At 38.0% G+C, this 25,756-nt stretch overlaps 1 protein-coding gene across 2 annotated transcripts; it reads right to left on the bottom strand.

The window, feature by feature from the left end:
• Positions 1 to 341: 341 nt before the first annotated feature.
• LOC107814090 (delta(12)-fatty-acid desaturase FAD2) lies at positions 342 to 5,474 on the bottom strand. 2 transcript variants are annotated; one of them, XM_016639420.2, is made up of 3 exons: positions 5,289 to 5,424; positions 4,360 to 4,420; positions 342 to 1,660 (listed from the first exon to the last, which is right to left on the bottom strand). In XM_016639420.2, exon 3 carries the CDS (start codon positions 1,647 to 1,649, stop codon positions 495 to 497), a length of 1,155 nt encoding a protein of 384 aa, XP_016494906.1. In that variant the 5' UTR covers positions 1,650 to 1,660; positions 4,360 to 4,420; positions 5,289 to 5,424; the 3' UTR covers positions 342 to 494. The 2 variants fall into 2 exon arrangements, with proteins under 2 accessions (XP_016494906.1, XP_016494905.1); XM_016639419.2 differs by lacking the exon at positions 4,360 to 4,420 and having other exon boundaries at positions 5,289 to 5,474.
• Between the last annotated feature and the right edge of the window lie 20,282 nt (positions 5,475 to 25,756).

The following is a 25,756-nucleotide window of genomic DNA, read 5'->3' as shown; positions in this document are numbered from 1 at the left end:
CTCTGTTCCGTGTGCTTGCACTCCAATTTTCAGATACAATGAAACTAATATCAAGCTACTCATGGATTACAAATTAAGGAAAATGTATCTAGAAGTTTAATCATTTGATCCTGAATAAAGAAATCCAGTCTAGTATTTGATATCATAATACGTGCAAAAATTCTTTCTTTTCGAAATTTGAGCATATAAATGATCACAGATTGTAGTATAAGCCTCTCAAACTCTAAATAGAAATTCCTGTCTCAACTCATGTAATGTACTTTTTCTGTTTTCAATTAAGCATAAGATTTTGTGATTTATGATCATAACGAAGCATTCACCGTACTTTGAGATCATTGCAATTACGGAAAACCACTTTTAGTAAAATTGAAAGTTCACTAGAAATCAATAAAAACAAGCCTAAATCCCAGGAAGGGAAGCAAAGCCTCTTCTAGCAAGGGACTAAAACTTCCCAGTCTCTTTGATTGCCATGGTATTACATTCTATGAGAGAATCTAATGAAGCTTGTTTTTATACCAAAAGACACCCTTGTTTTGGTCACCTTCATCTGGCTCAACGTAAACACATTCCCTTGCTTCTCTATACATGGCCTTCCAAATCGACGTCCCATCAAATTGATAGTAGTCGCCTAATATTGGTTTTATCGCCTTTGTAGCTTCCATTGCATGATAATGTGGCATGGTTGAGAACAGATGATGTGCAACATGAGTGTCTGTGATGTTGTGGAATACCTTGTTGAGAATGCCATAGTCTCTGTCAACTGTGGCAAGAGCACCCCTCAACCAGTCCCATTCGGATGAGTCGTAATGAGGCAATGAAGGGTGTGTGTGCTGCAAATATGTGATCAATACGAGGAATCCGTTGACAATGAGCAATGGACATCCATAAACACAGACAACCCAAGCAAGTCCTTTTGCTGCCGCAAGATGGTAAAGTCCAAAGAGTACAGCAAAAATACCAGCATCAGAAACAAAGATCTGAAGGCGCTCACGATCTGTGTAGATAGGGCTATTAGGATCAAAGTGGCAAGCGAACCGGTCATAGGGTCGGCCTGAAACATTGAACATCAAGTATAGAGGCCAGCCTAGAGTGAGCTGAACAAGAAGTATAAGGATTCTGCCTGGTGGATTGTTAAGATAAGTGGAGAACCAACTAATACCCGACTTCACCTTTGGTACAAATACTTCATCGCGATCCATAGAACCTGTATTAGAATGGTGGCGGCGATGACTGTATTTCCAAGAGAAATAGGGGACAAGGAGAGCGGAATGTAGGACAAGGCCAACAGTATCATCAAGCCATTGATAGTCGCTGAAGGCATGGTGACCACATTCATGGGCAATGACCCAAACTCCTGTTAGATTACAGCCTTGGCAGATCCAGTAAAGCGGCCAAGCTATGTATGAGAGATTGTAAGGAAGGAGATGGAAATAGTTGGTCGCGGCATAGTAGAGGAGAAAGGCTATTGTAAGGTCATAAACAACATAGGAGAAAGAGTTTAGGACAGATCGCTTGAAACAATGGGGTGGGATGGCTTTCTTGATCTCACCAACAGTGAAGGGTGGTTTCGAATGGGGTACTCTTTGGAAGACATCAGACTGGGACTTCTTGCCCTCAGATGGAACAGACATTCGACCTCCAGCACCCATTGTTCAGTAACCTGCAATGAGAGGATTATAAGAAAATGTTGCAGTTTTAAATCATGGCTGACCATGCAAGTTGTATCATTCAAAGTACAACAGCGGACTTTGAGCATGGCCAACAAGGATAGAGACAAGTAGTAAGCATTAAGTAAGAAAGAACAGAGCAAAAAACAGCTTAATCACGCTAAAAATAGTTCTCTTTGAGGATACTTCTTTGACTTTTGAGTATTCCTTAACCATCAAGTTGTCATTATACTGCTGCAATTTCAACATGCCATCAAGTTACAGCTGATCTTTTATCTGCTTACGTTTCCTTAGCCGTCAAATTTAAGATTAGCAAATTAGTGATAAGCTAAGTTGCTCGGTCGGGCGTGCGGGTGTCCGACACGGGTGCAGATCTATAGGTCGGATCCCTCGAGATGTAAACTTTAAGATTCGGGGATACGGATCCTAGTATGGATACGGGTTCAAAAATATAAAAATATCTTGACGTTATGAGAAATTTTGTGGAATACTAATACTCCCTCCATTCCAATTTATGTGAACCTGTTTGACTGGACACAGAATTTAAGAAAAAATAAAAACTATTGAAATTTGTGATCTTAAACAAGTCAAAAAAGGGCACAGAGTATTTGTGTGGTTATAAAACTTCTCATTAAGGGTAGAATTGTAAGTTTAATCTAAACTGTTACCAAATTTAAGAAGGGGTCATTTTTTCTGGAACGGACCAAAAAATAAATAGGTTCACATAAACTGAAACAGAGGGAGTATATAGCTTGTAAATGTGGATTTCTTTTTTATTCTCAAGTTGTAGATAAGTAAAGGATTGATTTCCTAGAAAAGGTATGTTAATTTCTTCACATTTACCCTAGTTTTGGTTCTGATTTCGGGTACCGAATTGTATCTCTTCTCGAATTTTTCCGTCCAACGTGGTAAGTACCCAAAATTGTATACCACACCCATATTAGTGTTGTGCCGACACGGGTGCGGCACCTAAACTGTCGTGTCGAAGCAACTTAGGATTTCAGGAATCAAATTGTATCTCGTCTCAAATTTTTGTGTCCATCATGGTCAAAGTACCCAAAATTATTTGACCATATCCGGTACAGATCCCATACCCATATTTATACTAGTGTCATGTCGACATGGGTACAACACCTAAACTGCCGTGTCGGAGCAACTTAGGTAATAAGTATATGTAGTATTTTTTTTCTTCCCTGAAACAGCGAGTATTTAATTGTATACTTTGGACTTTAACCTGAGATACAAAAGACACAAGTAAAGGTTCTATTGAAATGGACAATTTTTAATTCTTCTTTCCCATTCAAACAAATACAGCAGTATCAAGGAAAATCCTTGCATGAGGCCATCAACTTGTTTTCTTCTTGAGTAGGTTAATTTTATAAGGTAGTAAATGAAACATTATTTAATACTAGTGGAAACTACGTAGGACATTTTTTTTCTTGGGTCAGAACTTTCTTCAGAGCAAACCATATAGGTGACAAGCTTGTCAATTAAATAAAGCAGAAGAATCAACAATTTTCTCGCCTGACAATTATTAATTAGTCAAGGGAAATAAAGAACTACTTGGGCGGTCATTAACTATTGAAAACTACGAAGCTCGAGCAAGACAAAAGACTTTTTAAAACAATGATGGACCACATAATCAGGGGCAGATTTATGGGCAACATTTTAGGGTACGTGAAATCGTGATTGTGAACCCATGGTCTCTCTGCAAAATTATATATTCCGTATTTTATGTACATATTTTGTAAAATTGATATAATATTAATTATTGACACCTATGCTCCAAAAAGGTTGAATGGTGCCATTGGTTGGTTAAGTTAGTTATTAAGAGTAATAGGTATAACTCCCACTTAATACATTTTTTCTCCTTTTTTTAACAGTACACTTATATGCTAGAATTTCTAAATCCGCTTTTGCACATAATACGGAATAGACAAAGAAAACCGCGAAATCATACTAGTTAATTCAATAAAAGTGGGCCATTTTATTGTAGAAAAGTTTACGAACTTATTACAAGGTCACATCAGATCCACTGAGCATGTTATTGGAAAATCTCAAGTTCGATGCGAATACACGTCCCAATTAAATATATTATATTCCTTTCGTGAATATAATATAGTTATATGGCGACGAACTAAAATTATGCAACTAGCTGGACATCTTGACATGACAATATAATTATGACACAGTATGCCCTTAACATTAGGAAATGACTTTTTATTTGGTGGTCATGAAAATTAGATCTACAACGCAATACTGCTATGCATTTGATTAAACAAGATCAGAATTGGACAAGCTACACATTAATATACTCCACAGAGATCTGGTCCAATTAAATTTTTGCCTGACTCAGCAATTAGTTTTAGAAAAAGAAATTATTATTCAAACATATATATGGAGAGTTTAATTCCAAATCATTGAGTTTTACCTATGGTCTATGGATCGCCAGTTGGGGTTGGGGGGAGGGGGGGTCACTCGAGCTGTATCTAACAAGATCAGTATAGTGTAGAATAAAATTCTTTCAACTACGGTAAGGAAATCTGGACCACTTAATAAAGTCAAGATTCACGCCTCTTGTACTCGCCAAAAGCACTAAGATGCAGAGTAACTATAGCCAGAACAGGGCAAACTTCAACAACATCAACTTGTTATAATTCCACGGGTGAAGTTTGGGAAGGACAGTGAGTACCTTACTCCTCCCTGGAGAGGTAGGAAGGCTGATTCCAATAGATTATCCAAAATACACCACCCTAGGTAAAACAGATCAGCACAAATCTCAAATCCCATAATCATTAATATTCCTTCCGATCCACTTTAATTAATTTTTTTATCGCTTTCACACATATTAAGAATTTCATCTTTTAACATTAATTAACAATTAAAATGACCATATTAACCTTAATTTATTTATTGAAAATATAACAAATACTCTAAGGTTCTTTATTCCAAAGAAAACTTGAGGGAAAAAAAAATAATTCCTTCTTGGTATTCTGAAAACATCAAATATAATGAACTACAAGGAAAATGCCAAAAAATCAATTAAAGTGAAAACATGAAATATCTTATGGTAAGCAACATCCACTTCCAACCAAGAGGTTGTGAGTTCGAGTCTCCCAAGAGCAATGTCAGGGTCTATTTGGGAACAGTCTATCTACCCAGGTGCGGGGTAAGGTCTGCGTACACACTACCCTCTCCAGACTAGTGAGATTATACTGAGTTGTTGTTGTTTGTCATTGGACTAGAGGAAATATAAAAAAAAAAATAAACATTTAAAATCACATATCTGGCTAGATCTTGTTCCATCCACATTTCAATCTCAATCAGACCATCAATACATTAGCATAAAACAAGAACGCTTGTAAATTTTTAGATTTGAATATAAGTAGCACCTCAATACCATAGATCCAAAGCTACTGCATACATTAAAAAAAGAAAAAAATAGCTACTGTATACAAAATGCACATCAAAAATTTCATCTCCCTTTACTACTTGAATGTAAATGCAAAAATCAAACTTGAAGCTTCAAATCACCCAACAAGAGAAAAAAAAAACTCTCAGATCACCATAAAAAGAAAATGAAAAAAATTAAAAAAAAAATACAGAGAAAAAGGAAAGTACCTGACACAACTTAACCCCCTCTTTCTTAAAACTTCACAGGACCCTAAACTGTTCCTATTCTCTCCCTATGTGAATGTTATTTGTTGAGAGGCTCCAATGGAATGGAGCTTTCTCTGATGTATTTTAGAGGAATGAGAAGAAGGAGGAGGTATGGGTATTTAAGCTTTTTAGTTTCCCTCCTCCGTAATGAATGGCCTGCGCAACGGGTGGAGAAAAAAATGAAATTAATGGGGTCCATCCACTTGCTATCTTTATGGCTTTTGGTTTTTCTTTTTCTTTTATTTTTTAAATCCATCATAGATCATACCTATTTTACCCTCAAATTTATTAATTTTTATTTTCTTCTTTTTTTACTTTTTTAATATTATAATATTTTCTCTTTTTAATTATATTATGGACTTGCCTATAGAATAAATAATTTTATTTATAAAATAAAAAATAAAAAATTAGTATTCTAGCATATATAATGTCGGAATAATAATATAATTGAGCATAATTTTTAAAAATTTATAAATTTACTATTTATTATAAAAATATCTTTATTTTAAATAATTATTTTTATATTACATGCATGAAATTTATATATTATAACTTTTATTTTTTTCTTTCTCAATTGTGTAAATAATTTTTGAATTTTGGTTGTTAATATCAAATTTATTATTACGAACAAATTGTCCTAATTAATTTTTTTATTATGCTCAATATTTTAGTATTCCTACATAAAAATATTTATTTTATAGTAAGTCCATAATATAAATTAAAAAGAGAAAAAAATTATAATATTAAAGAGTTAAAAAATAAAAGAAGACAAAAGTTGATAATTTAAAAGGTAAAATATGTATTTTGTAATTAAAAGTTTGAGAAATCTAGTTGAGTAACCTTCTGAATGCTATAGGCATAGTTAAGTGACTATGCTATTACAAACGGAAAAAAATGACTTTAATAGGTAATTTCAGATAGTTGAATGATCATTTAAGTAATGGACTCTATTTTTGAGCTAGCAAATACGATTAGTTTAGCCGGCTAGCTAATTTTTATTTTGCCCCTGACTATAGAACTCGATTAACAATTCTGTCCTCTTGATTAATTAGTTTCTTGCTACCTAATATATGTTTTGAGTCTCCGATTAATTCAAATTCGCATCACAACATTTCACTTCAAAAATAAAATATTTTCTATCAAAAACGAATTCATTCTCTATAATCTCTTTAACTCGTTGTTGTAGTAAGTTCTTTTGCTAACTTTCTCGTGAGTTTGTTTTTTCTCAAATTGGTTTCATTTATTTAGAAATTTCCTCTTTTTTCTTGGTGAAGCATTGTTTACTTGGTTCATTTTACAAAGATGTGTCCCCCTTCCCCTGTTACACTTGTAACATGATTATAAGCTATAATTACGTATTTAGTCGGTTATTACACTCTAATTTACTGCACTTTAATTGAATTTGTGCTTTAATCGCTAGTGTCTTGCACTAATTGTTTGTTTTATGTCTTGTAGGAGCGATTCTGAGCTATGTAGATGTTAGAATGAATTCAAGTGATTTGAAGCTTTAAAGTATGAGTAAAAGCCCGAGGAATTAATCTGGGATCGTGTTCGGGGATCAACGGATGATAATTAAGAGCGAACGAAGAATCGAGTAGGTATATTGCGCACTGTCTAGTAAAATACACATAATCGTTTTGCTCAGAACTCCTCTTGGGCTCCACAATATATGGTTGGAAAGCTAACTCAAAGAACTACAACTTTTATGTTTTACTTTTTTCCAAATTCCAAACAGAATAGGGTGAAACGTGCGTGTCAATAGTGTGGTTGCGCTCAGGACGCGCTCGTCAGGCAGAATCAAAGTGGATATGCGCGGTCCAAGCGCGGCCGCGCACGTCCTGTCCGTAAAATGTTTTCTTTTTCGCGTAGGAGAAGGTGTAATTATTTGGGCTCAACCCTACTTGGTATATATACATGGAAAAATGGTATTTTGAGAGGGTTGGATGATTTGAGACACAGATTCGACCTAAGGAGGCAGAGACACAATATGAGCAAGGCGGGAATTCTTCTACGAGTTTTTCCTTCCTCTTCCTATTTTTCATTGTTGGTTATGACTTTTAGTGTTATAGTTTTACATACTATTATGAATAGCTAATTTGTTATCTAGGGTTTTGATAGAACTTTGTAGGATAAATTCTTGTTATGTTATTATATAATTGAGCCGTAGTATTTTCTCTATTTGTTCAACTATATTATTCTTGTGGTTGATTGAAGGGCCATCAATTAATTGTGCCTATTTAGTATGTATTACTCGGGAGAGAGTGCATATTTAGGTAGTTGTTGAACAATATCACTCCCGACGTATGTGAGGAATCAATAACCAAGGGTTTAAAGGTGGGATTAGGGATAACGAAACCTTGGGTGCGATCTAAGTGAGCTGTAATTAAAGCCATCTAACGTAACTCGGGAGAGGAGAATTACAACACGTAGAGCACTCATGATCGGTAGAGAATACTTAGGAGAAACTATAGAAGACATAGCGGGAAGGATTCCGACAATTGGAGAAATCATAATTCTAGACCTCCTTAATTTTTTCTCCAACCTGTAGTATCTTTAGTGTTAATTTATTATTTTAATTTGTTAGTTAGTTAGTTAAACATAAGAATGTTAATATCTATAAGTTAAGAATTGTTCAAGCTTGTATTATTGGTGATAGTGAACAACTGTAGCTAAGCCTTAGTTATCTGTGGGATTCGATTTCGGACTTGTAAACCAGATTATATTTGCAACGACCGCTTTATCTTTTTTTATAAGGCATAGTTGGGCATAATCAAATTTTGGCGCCGTTGCCGGGGAACTAACGGTTTAGCTGTAGGTGTACATATTTCTAGGTCGCAAGTTTGAACTGTTATTTTTGTTTTTGTGTATTTGATTATTTATTTATTTTTAATTTTTATATTTTTGATCTGAGAGACATGGCATCTTGGAATTACGAGAGTTTTGATGTTGGTAATTCTACTTTTGATCCTCGTTATGTATATCGTGGAGGAAACTACACAGGGAAAAATTATCAAAATATTCCCGAGAGCGAGTTATGTGCACCAACTCAATCCTATATTTGGAATGAGTGTGATATATGTGGTGGTCAAGATGGTCACTTTCATGGTTGTGCTTATATTTCTTATCTTCCCCCAACCCCTTACTTTGATGGTTCTTCTTTTTCTTGTAAAGTTAATAGGTACAAAGAGCCCAGGTATGAGGACCTGAAAGAGATCGAGGATATGCTAAAGTGCCTTATGGAACAATATGATGAGATACAATTGCCGGTGCAAAGGAAAGGGGCAACTATTCACAACTTGGAGGCTCAAGCGAATAAATTAATTGAACCTTGTAAAGCGCAACAAGCTGACATTGTGGATAGTAGCCAATATGAGTATGAATTGGCTGCAGAAATTGCCATTATACTGGAGGATTTAAAAAAATACGAGGATGAGCTAGAGGAAAGGCTAGAGTAGAACACCAACAATCAATCGAACTAGATTTTGAGGATGCCGATGTTGTAGAAGAAATACTAGAGTGTACCAAGGATATTGAGGATACATATTTAGTTGACTCTAGTGTATTTAGTGTTAAGGATGTCGACAATCCCAATATTTGTGTAGTTGAGCGCATTGGTCCACACTCCAAGTATTTTTTCACATTGTGTATGGATGATGATATGGAAATAGAGTCGCCCGAGCCACTTGAAGAGTCAAGGAATGAGGAACAATGTATCTACATTCTAGAATTCTTCTTGTCAGAAAGTTGGGAATACACATCTCATCTAAAGGCCAAGAAGTGCAGAATACTACATTATTTTATTGGGCCAATCAGATTCGTCATACCACCCTAGGAGCATGATCACAGAGCAGAATCAAAACTTGGGGTCCAATTCATAAGTTCGAAAGTGGAGGTAGAAAGTGATTCGCATCGTGTCGCGATGTTAAATCAAGCACTCGTCGGGAGGCAACCCAACTTTACTGTTTTCTTTTATTTTTTTATTATTTTTTTTATTATATTATTTTTGTAGTGTCGATTTTTGATTTTCTAGGAGCATGGAAAGCAAAGCTATTGGAAGGTTGCAACAGCAAACCAGATGGTTGGAACAAAGTGTGAGGTACCCGCACGAAGGACCAGGCCTGGGAGAAGTCTGTGTACCCCATGAGATGCTAGTGCTTCGGCTTTTGGCCTACCAGGGAGTTTCTTTTACCCTCTTGTATGTATGGGTGTGCATTGGGGACAATGCACAATTTTAAGTATGGGGTGAGGAGATTGTCTGGGTGACTTTCTATGCTATTTTAGTTATGTTAGTTTAATTAATTTTTTTTAGAAAAGATTGGACTTTTTCCGATAATGGATCTATTAGATAATTTTCTTGAGGGATTTAAGTCTAAAGAAAAAAAACAAAAAGATTTTTTTGTTAGGTAGTATAGCAATTCCCCTTTGGTTTTTCTTTGTGTCGGGATTTTTTTCCAAGGTTTTATTTGAACCGGGTGTAGTTAGTCTTTTTTTAGGAATAGGAGCCATTGTGTTCTATTTTGAAATAAAGCAATATCTCTTGACTTTGTTATGCCTTGAGAACAGTGAGTACTTTGGTTGTGACGTTTAGGCTCAATTTTTGACTCTTGTATAAGTACCTTAAATTGTATGATTTTAACTTTGCTTAACTGCTTTGACTAGAGTGTCTTTATGAATCCAATCCTGAGTGAGTTATGTGCCATGTGTGTGTGAGGTTTGGGTGTTTGTGCATTGCATTTGATGCCTAGAACTTGACCCGTGTGTTTGCAAAGCGAAATAGTAGTTTTGTTTAGTCTTAGAAGTGATATAGGCGTTTCTTTGTTGAGCCAGATATGTATATTTTACCTGCCTAATTGTTATGTATCGTAGTTAACCCTTTTGAGCCTGTAATCCTGTTTCTTTGGCAATCAAATTACAAGCCTTACCCATTTATTTGAATTAACCATCTATTTGAACCTTCTAACCTCTCATGAGCACTTAAATTGTTATGAGCTGTGTAAAGTAAAGCATGGGATGGTTGGTTTGGCTTTTGAGTGGAACTAATAAAATAAGGAGAAAGGTGTACTATTTTGAAAAAGTAAGGGCCACATGAATAAAAAGAAAAGGAAAGTTGTATTGTTGTGAAAAATAATTCTTGATAAGTGGTGACTCTTGATGTAATTGTGCTTGTGCTTAAAGAAGTATGTGGTAAAATACATTGATGTGAAGGCGGAGTTTGGTTCGACATAAGTATGGGATTTTAATGTTAAAGTATATGTATTAAAGTGCTTAGGGAGGTTTAGTCACTCTTATATCTAAATGTATCCTACCCGTACCGCAGCCTACATTACAACCAAATAAAGTCCTACTTGATCCTAGACTGAATAAGCTCGATTAGAAGAGTAGTACATGTTGATACCCAATTTTTCCCTATATATTTTTAATATGTAAAATAACTTCAAAATAGCATATATATGCATATATAAGCATGTCCAGGTATTTTATTATTTTTCCCATAATTTTAAAGGTTTAAATTGATTTATTTTCTCCCTTTTTATCCATAAAATCCTCAATAATTATTTTCAAAATTATTATTGTGATAATTCATCTATGGTATTTATATATTTATTCCAAAATATGTCTAAAGTAATTTTTATATATTTTTACAATTATATTTAGTATTTTTAAAGCTAAATTGCATATAATTGCAATATTAGCCATTTTAAGGTTTAATTGTGTTTTATACGCATAAAATTAGATCCTGTATTTTTAAATTGTTAATTAGGTATTATAAATCACTTTAGTACTTTTAATTTATTTTTCAGAAACTATTTACTATTTTTTATAAATTAATAAGGGAAAACTTGCTATTTAAATAACAATCCATTTGTATTTCAATTGTAGCCCAAATCAAGCCCCAATTCTCAACCCAATTAAACCCACCGGACCAAGCCCAAACCCAATTTTATAACCCGACCCACCTACCCCATTCAATCTAGACCGTTGATCATTCAGATCAACGGTCCCCATTTCCCCTTCCTAAAATAAACCCAAACGACCCCCTAACCTAATTCATTTCCTACCAACCCGCCACCCTTGAATCCCCTTTCCTCTCCAATTCTCTCTGAAACCTAACTTAAACCCTAGCCGCTGCCACCCAAATTATCCCTAATCCCCATCGATCCCCACTCACTCCATGGACTCCCATGGTTGTTTGAGACGTATACCTGTCTCCTACGTCTCCTGGTTGCCTGTTTTCATGATTTCGTGGAAAGATTTCGAAGAGATCTAGTCCAGACCTTGCTCAACTTCTATCCATGGTCTTTTTTCGGCCATCCATGGTCATTCGAGTCAGATCCATGACTTTTCCGGCTAAAACCGGTAACGATCTAATGTTCTCTCATCCTTCTTTAGGTTCTCTGAAACCCTATCTTTTGAGACTTGTTACTTCTCTTTAGATATGTCTTAGATCTAGGTGTATCCATGGGTTTTAACTGACTTTTTTCTTCGTCTCTACTATTTTCTTGAAAAAAACCTAGTTATAAATCTTCCGATTTTCTTTAGATCTGTGATGGATCTATGGGTTTCTTAAGGTTTTCACTTGTTTTCTTCAAATATTTCTCCGATTTTAGACAGTTTTTTTATTTTTCAAACTAGGGTTTCAAAACCCTTTTGCAAAAAATGATTTCTTTCTGATTTCTGTGATTTTTAGCATGTTTAATCGTTACCTGAGTCTTTCCTTTTGGCTCGATTCATTTTTGTCAAGAAACCCTAATACTTCTAGGTTCAATTCAAAGTTTAAATTTGTTTGTGGTGTGTTTGCATGACTATTATGAACCTTCTGGGCTCTATGTGTGTTCTATATGCTCTTGTACTTCCTGTTTTGATTTGTTCGTAAGGTTTCTTTAATTTTGTCCAAACCCGTGTCATTTATGGGTCTGACCATTTGTTTTACTGATTGTTCACACAATTTATGGTGATTCTGTGTAATCTCTTAAACCTACAGCTTTGATTTTGTGTATTTTCCTTGTAACTCTGTACTGGTTTTTCGAAATTGCTTCCTTGCTTTTGTGATACTTTCCTTGGTTAGTACTGATTCCCTGTGATTTTCAATCTCATCCATGATTATTTGAACTGATTTCTTTTAGAATCAAATTGTACTTTGCCTTGTTTATGTGCTATTAATTAACGTGTACTTTTCTTATATTGAAACTATTCTGTACCTAGTCCTTATTACATACTGCATGCTTTACTATTCCTAAAATCAGTCTCACAATCAATTCTTTTCCTTATTTGATACAACTTGTACCCGTTTGAACTATGACTCCCTAATTGAAGGGAGTCCGGGTCTTTAATTGATTCTTATTTGCATTATTTCTATAATTATGATAAGTCAGTACTTGTTACCTTATTTTCCTGTCTGTTTTCAAAGCTATAAATACCCTACCATCTCTTCTTTAAACGCACGAACAATTAGTTCAGAACACACACATATACACTCAAACTCTCTCATCTTTCTCTACTACTTGTGCTACTGCTTTGTCTAGCCGGCTGAAAGCCAAGGCTAGACTGTGGAACTCTGATTGGTTTACTTTTTCTGCACTTTTCTTCTTCAACTGGTATGTTACTAGTTTAAATTCTGAAACTCAACTCTATATGTTCCCTTGTTTGTCAATCCTTGTCTCTTTCTGTACTGACTTAATGGCTCATGCTGTTAAATTACACTTCTTGTTTATTGCTTTACTCAGCATGCTTAAAATTCTGTCATCCTTTGTTCAAATGTAATCAGCATGTTTACTTGTTCCTGTTTATATCCCTCAACTAGTATGTCTCCTAATGCACTCGATTAGCACTAATTCATAACCATTTATGTGTTTCTGATTTGGGTTCTCTATGTCCCCAACCCCTACTTCCCTGTTTGTAACTGCTGAAGCTGTACTGCTCTTTGAACTTGTTCTATATGTGTTGTTGTTGTTGCTCCCATCCCCTTTCCCTTTCAAAAACTGTTTCCACTAAGCAACTCTTCTGCTGTTTTGCAAATTTATTTCAAACATGCTGTTTTCAAAACTGTTTCCAACTCAACTCCTTTAAGTCCATGTCAAGCACTCTCACACATACTCTTAGACTACTAGGTTCTGCCCCTTTTGTGTGAGCCTTGCCTTGGGAACCTAGAGTTCCCTCTGAACTTGGACACATAAAAGTTGGCCCTTCCTTACTGCAGTCACTCTGTTTGGTTATGCAATCTGGGTGTGAGCACTGTCCGGGATACCTTGAGGACCTTAGGGAACTCTAACACACCCAGATATGAGAAAGGCTATGGAACAATATTGGAATTTGAGGTGGTTTACTATATAACTCAGAGAGGAAGTCAGAATCAGGCTTCCTATAGTTATAACTTCTTATTTTGCATTTCTCATGTAATTCAATCACATGGTCTGTAATATTTTATAAACAAGTATTGGGGTGGCTAGTGAAAAGGGATAAGGTAAATATGCATGCCATAATTTGTTAAGGGTAGGAAACATGTTATTAGTTTTATATTCCTAATTGTGCAATAGAAACCATGCTTAGGATTCATACAATGCATTAGAAATCATGTTCTTAGGACCTATGTTTCTTGCTTCAGCACCTCATTCATTGATCCATGCTCTATGTCTATGCACCTAGAAATCCTGCTCTTAGGAAATTCTGCAATCTTGCCATACGCATTTAGAAATCCTGCTCTTAGGAATTCTGCGTCATGAGTTTTATACATGCACCTTAGACACCATGTGTCACACCTCCTTTTTGCGCGCCCGCCCCGAAGGGTTAAATGCGCGAGGGGAGTTTTTCCAATTTAAGTGACAATATTCGAAATGGGATTATTTATTTAATTCAGAGTCGCCACTTGGGAAAGGTTTGGCTTTTGGTGTCCCAAGTCACCGGTTTATCTTGAATCCCAAATCGAGGAATTTTTAGACTTTTCCAAATGAAGTCTGCGAACCAGAAATTCTAAGTAAGGAATTCTGTTGACCCGAGGGAAGGTGTTAGGCACCTTCGAATCCCGTGGTTCTAGCACGGTTGCTTAAATTGTTATAATGGCTAAATATCTGATTTAAGTACATGTTGTGACTTATGTGCTTCTTATTAGATTTAAACCGCTTTTATTATTATCATTTATTTTTATAGAATTGCAACGTCGTAAAAATGCATCTCAAACCACGTCACAATCAATGCACCCGTAGTTGTTAACACATTTTGACTCCGTTGAGATTTGGATTTGGGTCACATCGATGTGCACCCGAATTTAAGAACATAATTTACTTAAACCATGCTTGAAAAGTCTAGCACGTTATTATTTTTGAGAAGGCCATGAGATTCACTAAATGGACTAGCCCGAATTCTAAATATTATGATTAGTTGTTGAGGGCCCCGCAATTTGTATTTTTTATTTGGCGAGGCTCGTCTCATTATTTTTAGAAGGGTATCCTACAGTGACTACATTTCTACTATGTGTGTCTCTAAAAGAAAGATGATACCGAACTTACTTATTTGAACAAATACAGACTGAATCTTTATTATGTTTGCCGAACCTAAGTTTGTTTGATTACCTGATTGAATATTTATGAGGTGAGAGTCACCTCATGATTTGTCTTCATCGAGTGAACGCGCTTATTAATTTGCTAAGTGAGATTGCAAGCAAACTAACAACATATACTGAGTTATATTTAACGACCTCCAAGTTCTGTTTTTAACTCTAACCTATTTGAAATTGATAAATGAAATTGGCTGTTTTATTAGGAAAATTACGACTAATTGACCTCAAAACGACTACTAGTTTCCCTCAACATTCATCACATTATTTCGAAACAAGGAATCTATACCGAGACCCGACATCGAACTTATATTGGAGCACATAATCTGACAGGAAAACTGGCCTTCATAGCCAAACTCTTAATGTGACTGCATGAGAGTTTGTTTGGGATACATTTATCCCGGACCTAGTACCACAGATTTGTCAATTCAGTGGTCTAGGCAAAATACATACAAGTGCTTACCATGACTCTATGTTGTAGAGTCATAACTAAACCAAACAAGTGTTATACTGAACTGAATGTATACTAAATCAAACATGCTGTCTATGTCATACTGTCATTACTGTTGAGCCATGCTATCTAACAGTTCATCTTAAACAGAATGTATGCTAGTTTATACAGAATATTTGCAGTTTGCAGTAAAAATACAGGCCCAACTAACATTCGAACTATCTTTTTACACCAATGCTATAACATAAACTGATGTTCATTTCTTTATTTCTGCTTCAACTTCAAACTTTCAACAATACATGGTTCAAAGGTTGTGTACCTGGGAATATTTGCAATTGAAGAAGAGGGCAATCAGTAGAGTAACAATGAACAAATGCAGCAGCAGTAACAGCACTAACAGTAGCAGCAGGGCAGTATAGCAACAACAACAAGAAACAGAAGAGTAGCAACCACAACTCACAAAACAATTGGAGTGAGATCAACCCCAACTAAACCAAACTTTCGAGTAGAACAAACAACAAACAAGCAGACTCAGTTGTGAGAAATCAGTGTTGCACAGAACAGGTCCAGATTTAGTGAAGTCAGAAACAAAAGGAAAGGAAGCAACTTCTGGTTTTGTCTGTCTGAGTTATCAGACAAAAATTCTTTTCCAGTTTTCTGTTTCCAAAAAAATTTGAACTCTCAGATATTCCCTCTTAGTATCTCTCCCTATCTCTGTGTGCTCTGTTTGTGTGTCTCTATCAGTGTGTATTCCAGCTCTCTCTTTTACTCCCTTCTAATTCTGTCTATGTCCCTCTTCTGTATGTCCCTCTCCTAATTCTGTATCTCTCTCTTTATAAGCCTCAAAACTATCTCTTTTAACAGCCTGTTTTCAGAATATCACAGTACCCCTCCCATGTGCCTTCCATTTTCAATTCCAACTTTAGCTAATTAAGTATTAAACCCCATCAACATTCCCTGGCAGATTTAACTTTTAAAAGGTTTAAATACTTCTTTAAACTAAAGCCAAGTATGGGCAGTAGAATGTATCTGACAGCATATGCTGTCAAATTGTTTAAAACTTAACAAAGACCTTTATGCAGGCCACAGGCTGTGCACAAAGCACATGAGGTGCACCAATGCACATGCTGTGCACGAGTGCACATGCCTCCCAATTCAGAATTTAAACCAAACATCCCTTTTTACATTACTGATCAATTCAACAGCTATAAGTAAACAAAAACTGGTTCTTAATTGACTCAACACATGCTTAGCAGAAGTAAGTCGATTTGTTATTGTTCGGACAGTTGAAACTAATTGACGACATATGTCGACTCGACTATATTAGCATTAACATACTCAATCGTAGCCAAAAATCAGACATTTAAAGTATGGGACACATGACTCGACTTATACTGATTAAACAAAATTATACTTCGAGGAATCAGTTAATCAATACAAATTTGGAACACAACCAATACACATGCCTTATCAGAATAGGAGGGGTTCAAACAAACACAGTGGTTCAGGCAAAGTGGACAAACAGAAGTTGGTGAAATTAAAACAAATATGAATAGACTCTTAAAACAAATCACACGGACTGAAACAAATAAAGGAAAGAAAGCAGACTCACCTTAAACTTGAAAAGTTAAAAGTTTGAACCCGGATTTGGACAGACCTCTCTTAAGGCTGAATGGACTTTAATCGAAGTGTTTCTCAGATGAGAAACACTTCGATTAAGGTCCATTAGACCTTAATCTCTTAGGCTCGGCCGGACATGGGCCAGTGATGAAGAGCTACAAAGTTCCAAAACTCAGATCCGGGATTCATGTTTCCCTGGTCAGATTTGGACCAAACCAAGTATGGTTTGGTCACGAGGAGGGTCTGGGGAGTGTCTGGTGTGAAGCTGGGGTTGGTTGGTGTAGATCGAGTTTTGACTCGAATCTTCAAATGAAGATTCGAGGACCTGGAGGGTGATTCGAACTACAGGGTTAACAGATTCATGTTCAGGAAGGCAAGGGGATTCTAGGGTGTTAAGGGGAAGGTCACCGGCGTTCATGCCGCCGGTTTTCATGGTGGGGGATACAGGGGCGGCTCTAGGGTTTGAAGGGGATGAGGTTGAAGACGAAGGCTGGGGTTCGGATAGGGGGGCAGGGTAGGATTATGGGCTTATATAGTTAGTGGGTGGACGGATCTCGACCGTTAGATCAATTTAGATCTACGGTCTGGATCTGATGGTTAAGTGGAACGGTGTCGTTTCAAGTGTTGAGGGTTTGGGTTCGGTCCGGGTGTAAACGGGTCAGGTTCCTCAGTGGGTTGTGGGGAAGTGATCTTGGCCGTTGATCAATCTGAGATCAACAGCCCAGATCACACTGGATTGAAACGACGTCGTTTGGACTCTCTAGGCATCAGCTGGACTTGGACCGGGCAGGCCTGGTTTGGACAATGTTTGTTTTGGGCCAATTTTAACAAATTGGCCCAATCCGGAAGATGATTATTTCTTTTTTTTTCTTTTTCTTCTTTTTTTTTTATTTTAAAAACAAAACTAAGCAAAAAAAATCAAATTAAATACACGCTCAATACAATTATTCACACACACTACAATATTTCAAAACAGGTAAAATCAAACAAATCAAAATCACGGACGAAGATGCCTTTTTTTTAACGACCGGATTACGGTTCGAATTGCGCCTGACACACACATTTTGTATTTTAAATAAATAAATAAGAAAAAATAAAAATGGGCAAAAGTCACAAATAAATCAACAAAGTGCCGCACAGAAATCCGAAAATTGTACAGCAGGGCCAATTATTATTTTTTTTATTTCTTTTTGGAGCGATTGTCGTGCGAAACAAAAATCACGTGCTCACAGCTGCCCCTCTTTGCTCGGAAACACGAAGAGTTTTCGTGCAAAGATAAAGTGAGCGTGTATGAGCGATTTTTTTGCCTATGGACCACTCCGTGTGAAGCATGTTTTTTTTTTGAAAGATCCGACCGAATCTTGCTTCAAAGATTTCCTACATATCCTGGGCTAAACAGGAATCAGGTCGATGTAGTTCGAGAAGTTTTGGTAGCTGGGACTACAATGGGACTGCAATGCTTGCTGCTACTGCTGTTGTCACTGCTACATCACTGACCGCCTTATTACAACCAAACGGAAATTGGAAATTGAACTAACTACTTATATGCATGTCAACTGCTAGTTACAAGATTCCTATCTATGATTCTTTTACGACTTGATCTTGGGTCTTAGCTGATTCTGCTTGTAGACTCCGATCTGAATCTTGATGCTTGCGAGTTGCGGTGACTTGTTTAATCTCCGGGATACCGAATAAAATGTGACTGGCAGAGTTCAGGACCTTAGTCAAATGTTGGAGTCGATCTGCTTTCCCTTCACTCTGATATCTCGGGATATCTTCTTTTGTCTTTTTCTTCTTTGATTTCGAACTGGGATTCATCTCGTGGGTCATTTCGATCCATGTGGCTCGAGGTCAGACCTGCGGGAGAAAACAAACGAACGAAATTTTCTGCCCCAGTTTCACTAGGAAAATTTCGTTAATTATTCACCAGGAAGTTCATAAAATTGATGAAAGAGGATATGCATGCTCAGTTCAGGGTTGGAGCCCTAATACCGACTAGCTGGGGAAAGGTTCAGTTTAGGGTTTAAAAACCTTAACGCCGAACAAAGGAAGAATTCAGTTTAGGGTTTAAAACCCTAATGCTGACTAAAGGGAAAATTCAGTTTAGGGTTTAAAACCCTAACGCTGATTGCATGAAAAACTCAGTTTAGGGTTTAAAACCCTAATGCTGGCTGAAAGGAAAAGTTCAGTTTAAGGTTTAAAACCCTAATGCTGACTAAAAGGAGAATTCAGTTTAGGTTTAAAACCCTAATGCTGATTGCATGAAAAAGCTCAGTTTAGAGTTTAAAACTCTAATGCTGGCTAAAAGGAAAAAGTTCAGTTTAGGGTTTAAAACCCTAATGCTGACTAAAAAGAGAATTCAGTTTAGGGTTTAAAACCCTAATGCTGATTGCATGAAAAAGCTCAGTTTAGAGTTTAAAACTCTAATGCTGGCTAAAAGGAAAAAGTTCAGTTTAGGGTTTAAAACCCTAATGCTGACTAAAAGGAAAATTCAGTTTAGGGTTTAAAACCCTAATGCTGATTGCATGAAAAAGCTCAGTTTAGAGTTTAAAACTCTAATGGTGGCTAAAAGGAAAAAGTTCAGTTTAGGCTTTAAAACCCTAATGCTGACTAAAAGGAAAATTCAGTTTAGGGTTTAAAACCCTAATGCTGATTGCATGAAAAAGCTCAGTTTAGAGTTTAAAACTCTAATGCTGGCTGAAAGGAAAAAGTTCAGTTTAGGGTTTAAAACCCTAATGCTGACTAAAAGGAGAATTCAGTTTAGGGTTTAAAACCCTAATGCTGATTGCATGAAAAAGCTCAGTTTAGAGTTTAAAACTCTAATGCTGGCTAAAAGGAAAAAGTTCAGTTTAGGGTTTAAAACCCTAATGCTGACTAAAAGGAAAATTCAGTTTAGGGTTTAAAACCCTAATGCTGATTGCATGAAAAAGCTTAGTTTAGAGTTTAAAACTCTAATGCTGGCTAAAAGGAAAAAGTTCAGTTTAGGGTTTAAAACCCTAATGCTGATTGCATGAAAAAGCTCAGTTTAGAGTTTAAAACTCTAATGCTGGCTGAAAGGAAAAAGTTCAGTTTGGGGTTTAAAACCCTAATGCTGACTAAAAGGAAAATTCAGTTTAGGGTTTAAAACCCTAATGCTGATTGCATGAAAAAGCTCAGTTTAGAGTTTAAAACTCTAATGCTGGCTGAAAGGAAAAAGTTCAGTTTAGGGTTTAAAACCCTAATGCTGACTAAAAGGAAAATTCAGTTTAGGGTTTAAAACCCTAATGCTGATTAAAAGGAAAATTCAGTTTAGGGTTTTAAAACCCTAATGCTGATTGGCTGGAGATAAAGCTCGAGAATACTACACGATCTATTTTTGAGTTTTCTTGTTTCAATAGAAGATAAAAGGGAGTTTTGCGGGAACTTACCTTTTGAGTGAATTCCTTATTGCCAAAATGTTTCTTGTACCCGTGTACCTTCTTCTTTGGGCGACACCCGTTTCTTGCATGGTTGTCTTGGATCATTCCTGTTTCAACTTTTCAGACAAAGAAAAATTGTTAGTTCGGAAACGACGGTTGGTTCGGTGACCTTGATCGTTCCCAATTGCTTTGTTGCGTCTCTATTTCTGTTGCGAAGTCCCGCCATTGATTTGATTCGAATGGCGAAACCTTTAGACTGCTCAGGCTTGTATTTCCGGATTCTGTGATGATTTGCCTCGTAAGGCCTCTTTTTTTTTCTTTTTGTCCCGTTTTGATTGAAGGTTCTCAACGGGGATTTTATTGGAGGTGTTCTGTGGGAACTTGTACAAAAGGAAGCTATGTGGGGGGAATATTTACAAAGTGGATTCTTTGTGCGGATTCTGTACAATGGGGTATGCTGGGTTTTTGTTTCAAAACGGGTTTCCCAGGGTTTGTTGGGGTAAGCTTGTTGGGGAATATTTACAAAAGGACTCGCTGGGGATGTGCTGATGAAATTCCAACGGGGATTTTTTTTTTTATACTGGGGAGACTTTGTGGGAGATTGTACAAAAAGAGAAACTCTGTGGGGTTTTGTACAGGGGGAGACTCTGTGGGGATTTGTCCGAAGGTGGACTTGCTGGGGAAGATTTCAAGATTTCTCTCTTTCTTCTTTACTCCGAAACACCATCAAACGTCATGATTCATCATGCTTGGGTAATCATATCAACGAGATGAGGCACTTTCCTTCATGAGACGGGATTCCGTGCAAACAAACCTGCCACTTGTCCTTTCCGGTGTGTCCTGAACTCGGTGTTAAAATGCAAAAGGGATTCGGGAAGAAACAACGAAAGGGGAAAACAAATCAGAAAAGGAATACCCTTTTCGGGACGAGAGAGACTTATCTGAGGAAGATAACGCTAGCTTTAAATGACATGACATGCTCTTTGGACTGGACGTCTGACCTTCTAAGAGCTTGCGTTTTCCTGAACCAGAACGGATCTTTGTGATTCCAAACTGGTGGCACTCTGCCGAAACTTTCTTGGGGTGGCGTCATTCTTTTCCGGCCAACAGCGCCCTTTGCGGGTTTTCGCTGGCTGACCTCTCTCATTTCTCTTCCTGTCATCGCTTGATAGCGCTCTTTGCGAGTTTTTACTAAACAAGCTCTCTCATTTTGGTTTCTCTACTCCCGTCGCCTCGTGGTGCCCGAAGGTTTTCACCGCCGAGACTCTCTCATTTTATCTCTCTCAATTCAGAGTGTGCTGGTCTCCACTCGTGACGCTTATTGGTTCCCTACCATATTTGGTAATTGATTTGAAGGCTTGTGCTTGGTAAGGAGAGGTAGTGATACCAATTTCTCAACTGCTCGATGTGCCCCGGTTTCAATTTCAGGGTGGATGGGATTTTATTGTTGGTGTGACTGAACCTCAGGGAGAGGCTGCCTACGTATCCTTTCGGAATCAAGTCAAACGTAGTTTAGGCCTCAATCAAATTTTGTTTTTGTTTTCTTTCTTTGTTTTTTTTTCTTTTTTTTTGTTTTTCTCTTTTTTTTTTGTTTTGTAAGCGGCTCAAAAGTTGGTAGAGAGAATTGGGTAGTGTTTGGGGAGTAGTGGGGAATAAACACCTTCGCCATTTTCAACGTGTCAGGACCACTGGAGTATGATTTAGACGTAATACCTCTTGACTGCATCTGCATTTACTGTTGTGTCGGGGTCATTTCCTTCGATATCACCTAAATACAATGCTCCTCTTGGCAATATTTTCCTTACGATGTATGGGCCTTTCCAATTTGGGGCAAACTTTCCTTTTGCTTCTTCATGATGCGGCAGAATACGCCTCAGTACCAGCTGACCTACTTCGAAATTCCGGGGTCGGACTTTCTTGTTGTAAGCACGGGCCATCCTTCGTTGGTATAACTGTCCGTGACAAACTGCAGCCATCCGCTTTTCATCAATCAACGTCAATTGCTCTAACCGAGTCTTAACCCACTCGCTGTCCTCGATTTCTGCTTCGACAATGATTCGAAGTGAAGGAATCTCTACCTCTGCCGGTATTACGGCCTCGGTCCCATAAACCAAAAGATAAGGAGTTGCTCCTACTGACGTGCGTACCGTAGTGCGGTACCCCAATAATGCAAAAGGTAACTGCTCATGCCACTGTCGGGAACTTTGGATCGTTTTCCTTAGAATCTTCTTGATGTTTTTGTTTGCCGCTTCCACGGCACCATTGGCTTTTGGCCGATAAGGAGTGGAATTCCTGTGTGTTATCTTGAATTGCTCGCACACATCTCCCATCAAGTGACTGTTCAAGTTTGCTGCGTTATCTGTAATGATAGTCGCAGGAATACCGAAGCGACAGATAAGATTTGAGTGTACAAAATCCACCACAGCTTTCTTGGTGACCGACTTGAGAGTGACAGCTTCTACCCATTTTGTGAAGTAATCGATGGCTACCAGTATAAACCTGTGTCCATTCGAAGCCTTTGGTTCAATCGGTCCAATGACGTCCATGCCCCAAGCGACAAATGGCCAAGGGGCGGACATGGGATGCAGTTCCGTGGGAGGTGCATGAATCAAATCACCGTGCACCTGACACTGATGACACTTCCGGACGAAGCTGAAGCAATCCTTTTCCATGGTCATCCAGTAATAACCTGCTCTAAGGATTTTCTATGCTAAGACATACCCGTTCATGTGAGGTCCGCACACACCCGCGTGTACTTCGTGCATGATCTTTCTCGATTCCTCGATATCGACACATCTTAGGAGATTGAGGTCCGGGGTCCTCTTATATAACAATTCACCGCTTAGAAAGAAACCACATGCATGTCGCCTAATGGTCCTCTTCTGATCTCCAGTAGCGTGCTCGGGGTATTCTTGTGTCTTCAGGAATTTCTTGATGTCATGGTACCAAGGCTGCGTATTTGATCCCGCCTCGATTACACTGCAGTAACCGTGTCTTTCCTTGATTTGGATTTCCAAAGGATCGACGTGGGCGTTGCCCGGGTAGGGTAACATTGAAGCCAAAGTAGCAAGTGCATCTGCCAGTTCATTGTGACACCTCGGAATATACCTGAACTCTATTGAGGTAAAGCGCTTGCTGAGGTCCTCCACATGTTGTCGGTATGGGATAAGTTTGACATCCCGAGTTTCCCACTCGCCTTGAACTTGCTGGATGATCAGGTCAGAATCTCCCATGATCAGTAAGTTTTCGACAACCTGATCGATTGCCATATGCATGCCCATAATGCAGGCTTCATACTCAGCTGTATTGTTTGTGCAAAAGAAACACAGTCTAGCTGTGGCGGGATAATGCTGACCGGAAGGCGAGATCAAAATTGCCCCAATCCCTATACCCTTGACGTTCACGGCTCCGTCGAAGAACATCTTCCAAACATGAGCTTCCTCCGAGATCACTTCTACGGTGTTTACCTCTTCATCTGGAAAGTAGGTATCCAATGGCTGGTATTCCTCATCAACCAAATTTTCGGCCAAATGATCTGCTAACGCCTGGGCTTTCATCGCTGTGCGGGTGACATAAACTATGTCGAATTCCGTAAGCAAGATTTGCCATTTAGCCAGTCTCCCAGTAGGCATTGGTTTCTGAAATATATACTTCAAAGGATCCAACCTGCTTATGAGGAATGTAGTGTGGGCTTGGAGATAATGTCTTAGCTTTTGAGCAACCCATGTGAGAGCGCAGCATGTCCTTTCCAGCAGTGTGTATTTGGCCTCGTAGCCAGTGAATTTCTTGCTCAAGTAGTAGATCGCTTGCTCCTTCTTTCCGGTTACATCGTGTTGCCCGAGGACGCAGCCGAAAGAGTTTTCCAAGACTGTCAGATACAAGAAAAGTGGCCTCCCTGGTTCTGGAGGGACCAAGACCGGGGGATTCGAAAGGTATTCTTTGACTTTATCAAAGGCTTCTTGACACTCAACTGTCCATTTGATCGCTGCGTCTTTCCTTAACAGCTTGAATATGGGCTCGCACGTGCTTGTCAGTTGGGCAATGAACCGACTGATGTAATTCAACCTGCCCAACAGACTCATCACGTCTTTCTTTGTTTTCGGGGGAGGCAGATCTCTGATGGATTTTATCTTAGTTGGATCTAGCGCGATACCTCTCCTGCTTACGATGAAACCCAAAATTTTGCCCGACGAAACTCCGAAAGCACATTTGGCTGGGTTCAGCTTCAAGTCATACTTCCTTAGCCTCTCGAAGAACTTCCTCAAGTCTTGGATGTGATTATCCTGCATCCTAGACTTGACTATCACGTCATCCACGTACACCTCTATTTCCTGGTGCATCATGTCATAGAAAATGGCAGTCATGGCCCTCATGTAAGTAGCCCCAGCATTCTTCAGACCAAATGGCATGACCCGGTAACAGTAGGTGCCCCAAGGCGTGGTGAAGGCAGTTTTCTCGGCGTCCTCTTCATCCATCAGTACCTGATGATACCCAGCATAACAATCTACAAAAGACTGTATCTCGTGTTTGGCACAATTATCAACGAGGATGTGGATGTTGGGCAGCGGGAAATTATCTTTAGGACTTGCTCTGTTCAGATCTCGGTAATCTACACATACCCGAGTTTTCCCGTCCTTTTTCGGTACTGGAACCACATTCGCCAACCATGTTGTATATTGGACTACCCGGATCACTCCCGTTTTCAGCTGCTTGGTGATCTCCTCTTTAATCTTGTCACTGACCTCCGTTTTGAACTTTCGTTGCTTCTGTTGAACTGGAGGACAATCAGGATGAATCGGCAATTTATGAACCACTAGATCAACACCTAGTCCCGGCATGTCATCATATGACCAAGCAAACACGTCTTTGAATTCAAAAAGAAGTTGAATTATCGCCTCTCGCGTTTTCTTGTCCGTGTGAATGCTTATCTTGGTCTCCCGGATTTCTTCCGGGGTTCCTAAATTTACCGGTTCAGTGTCATTCAGATTCGGCTTAGGTTTATTCTCGAAATATTCCAACTCTCAGTTTATCTCCCTAAAAGCCTCTTCCGCATCATATTCTGGTTCTGGGTTCATTAATTTGCAGTTAAATAACTCATTGTGATCCGGGCGTGAAGTCCGCAAGCATGTCATATTTAAAGCCGCGCTATTAGGACTGAAAAGAAAGATAAAAGGCAAAATAATAAAAATCAGAACAAAAGAAAGAATGGGAAAGCAATGATGATTTTTTTTTATATTTTCTTTGGCAAATTGGAAGACAACAGTGTTTACAACTAGGAATTCAAAGCAATAATTGAAAAGAAGAAAACATTCAAGTTATGTCCTGGAGACAACTTGTGACACAGGAAAGGTGGCAGCACAGGTCTACCCGGACTTCCGTCTAGTCGGGAATGGCGTAGCCTCCCAGTTTT

Source organism: Nicotiana tabacum, chromosome 6 (genome assembly GCF_000715075.1).
Source record: "Nicotiana tabacum cultivar K326 chromosome 6, ASM71507v2, whole genome shotgun sequence".
NCBI classification, from domain to species: Eukaryota; Viridiplantae; Streptophyta; class Magnoliopsida; order Solanales; family Solanaceae; genus Nicotiana; species Nicotiana tabacum.
Note: the sequence above shows the minus strand (reverse complement) of the source record. Positions and strands in the feature narration are given on the sequence as shown.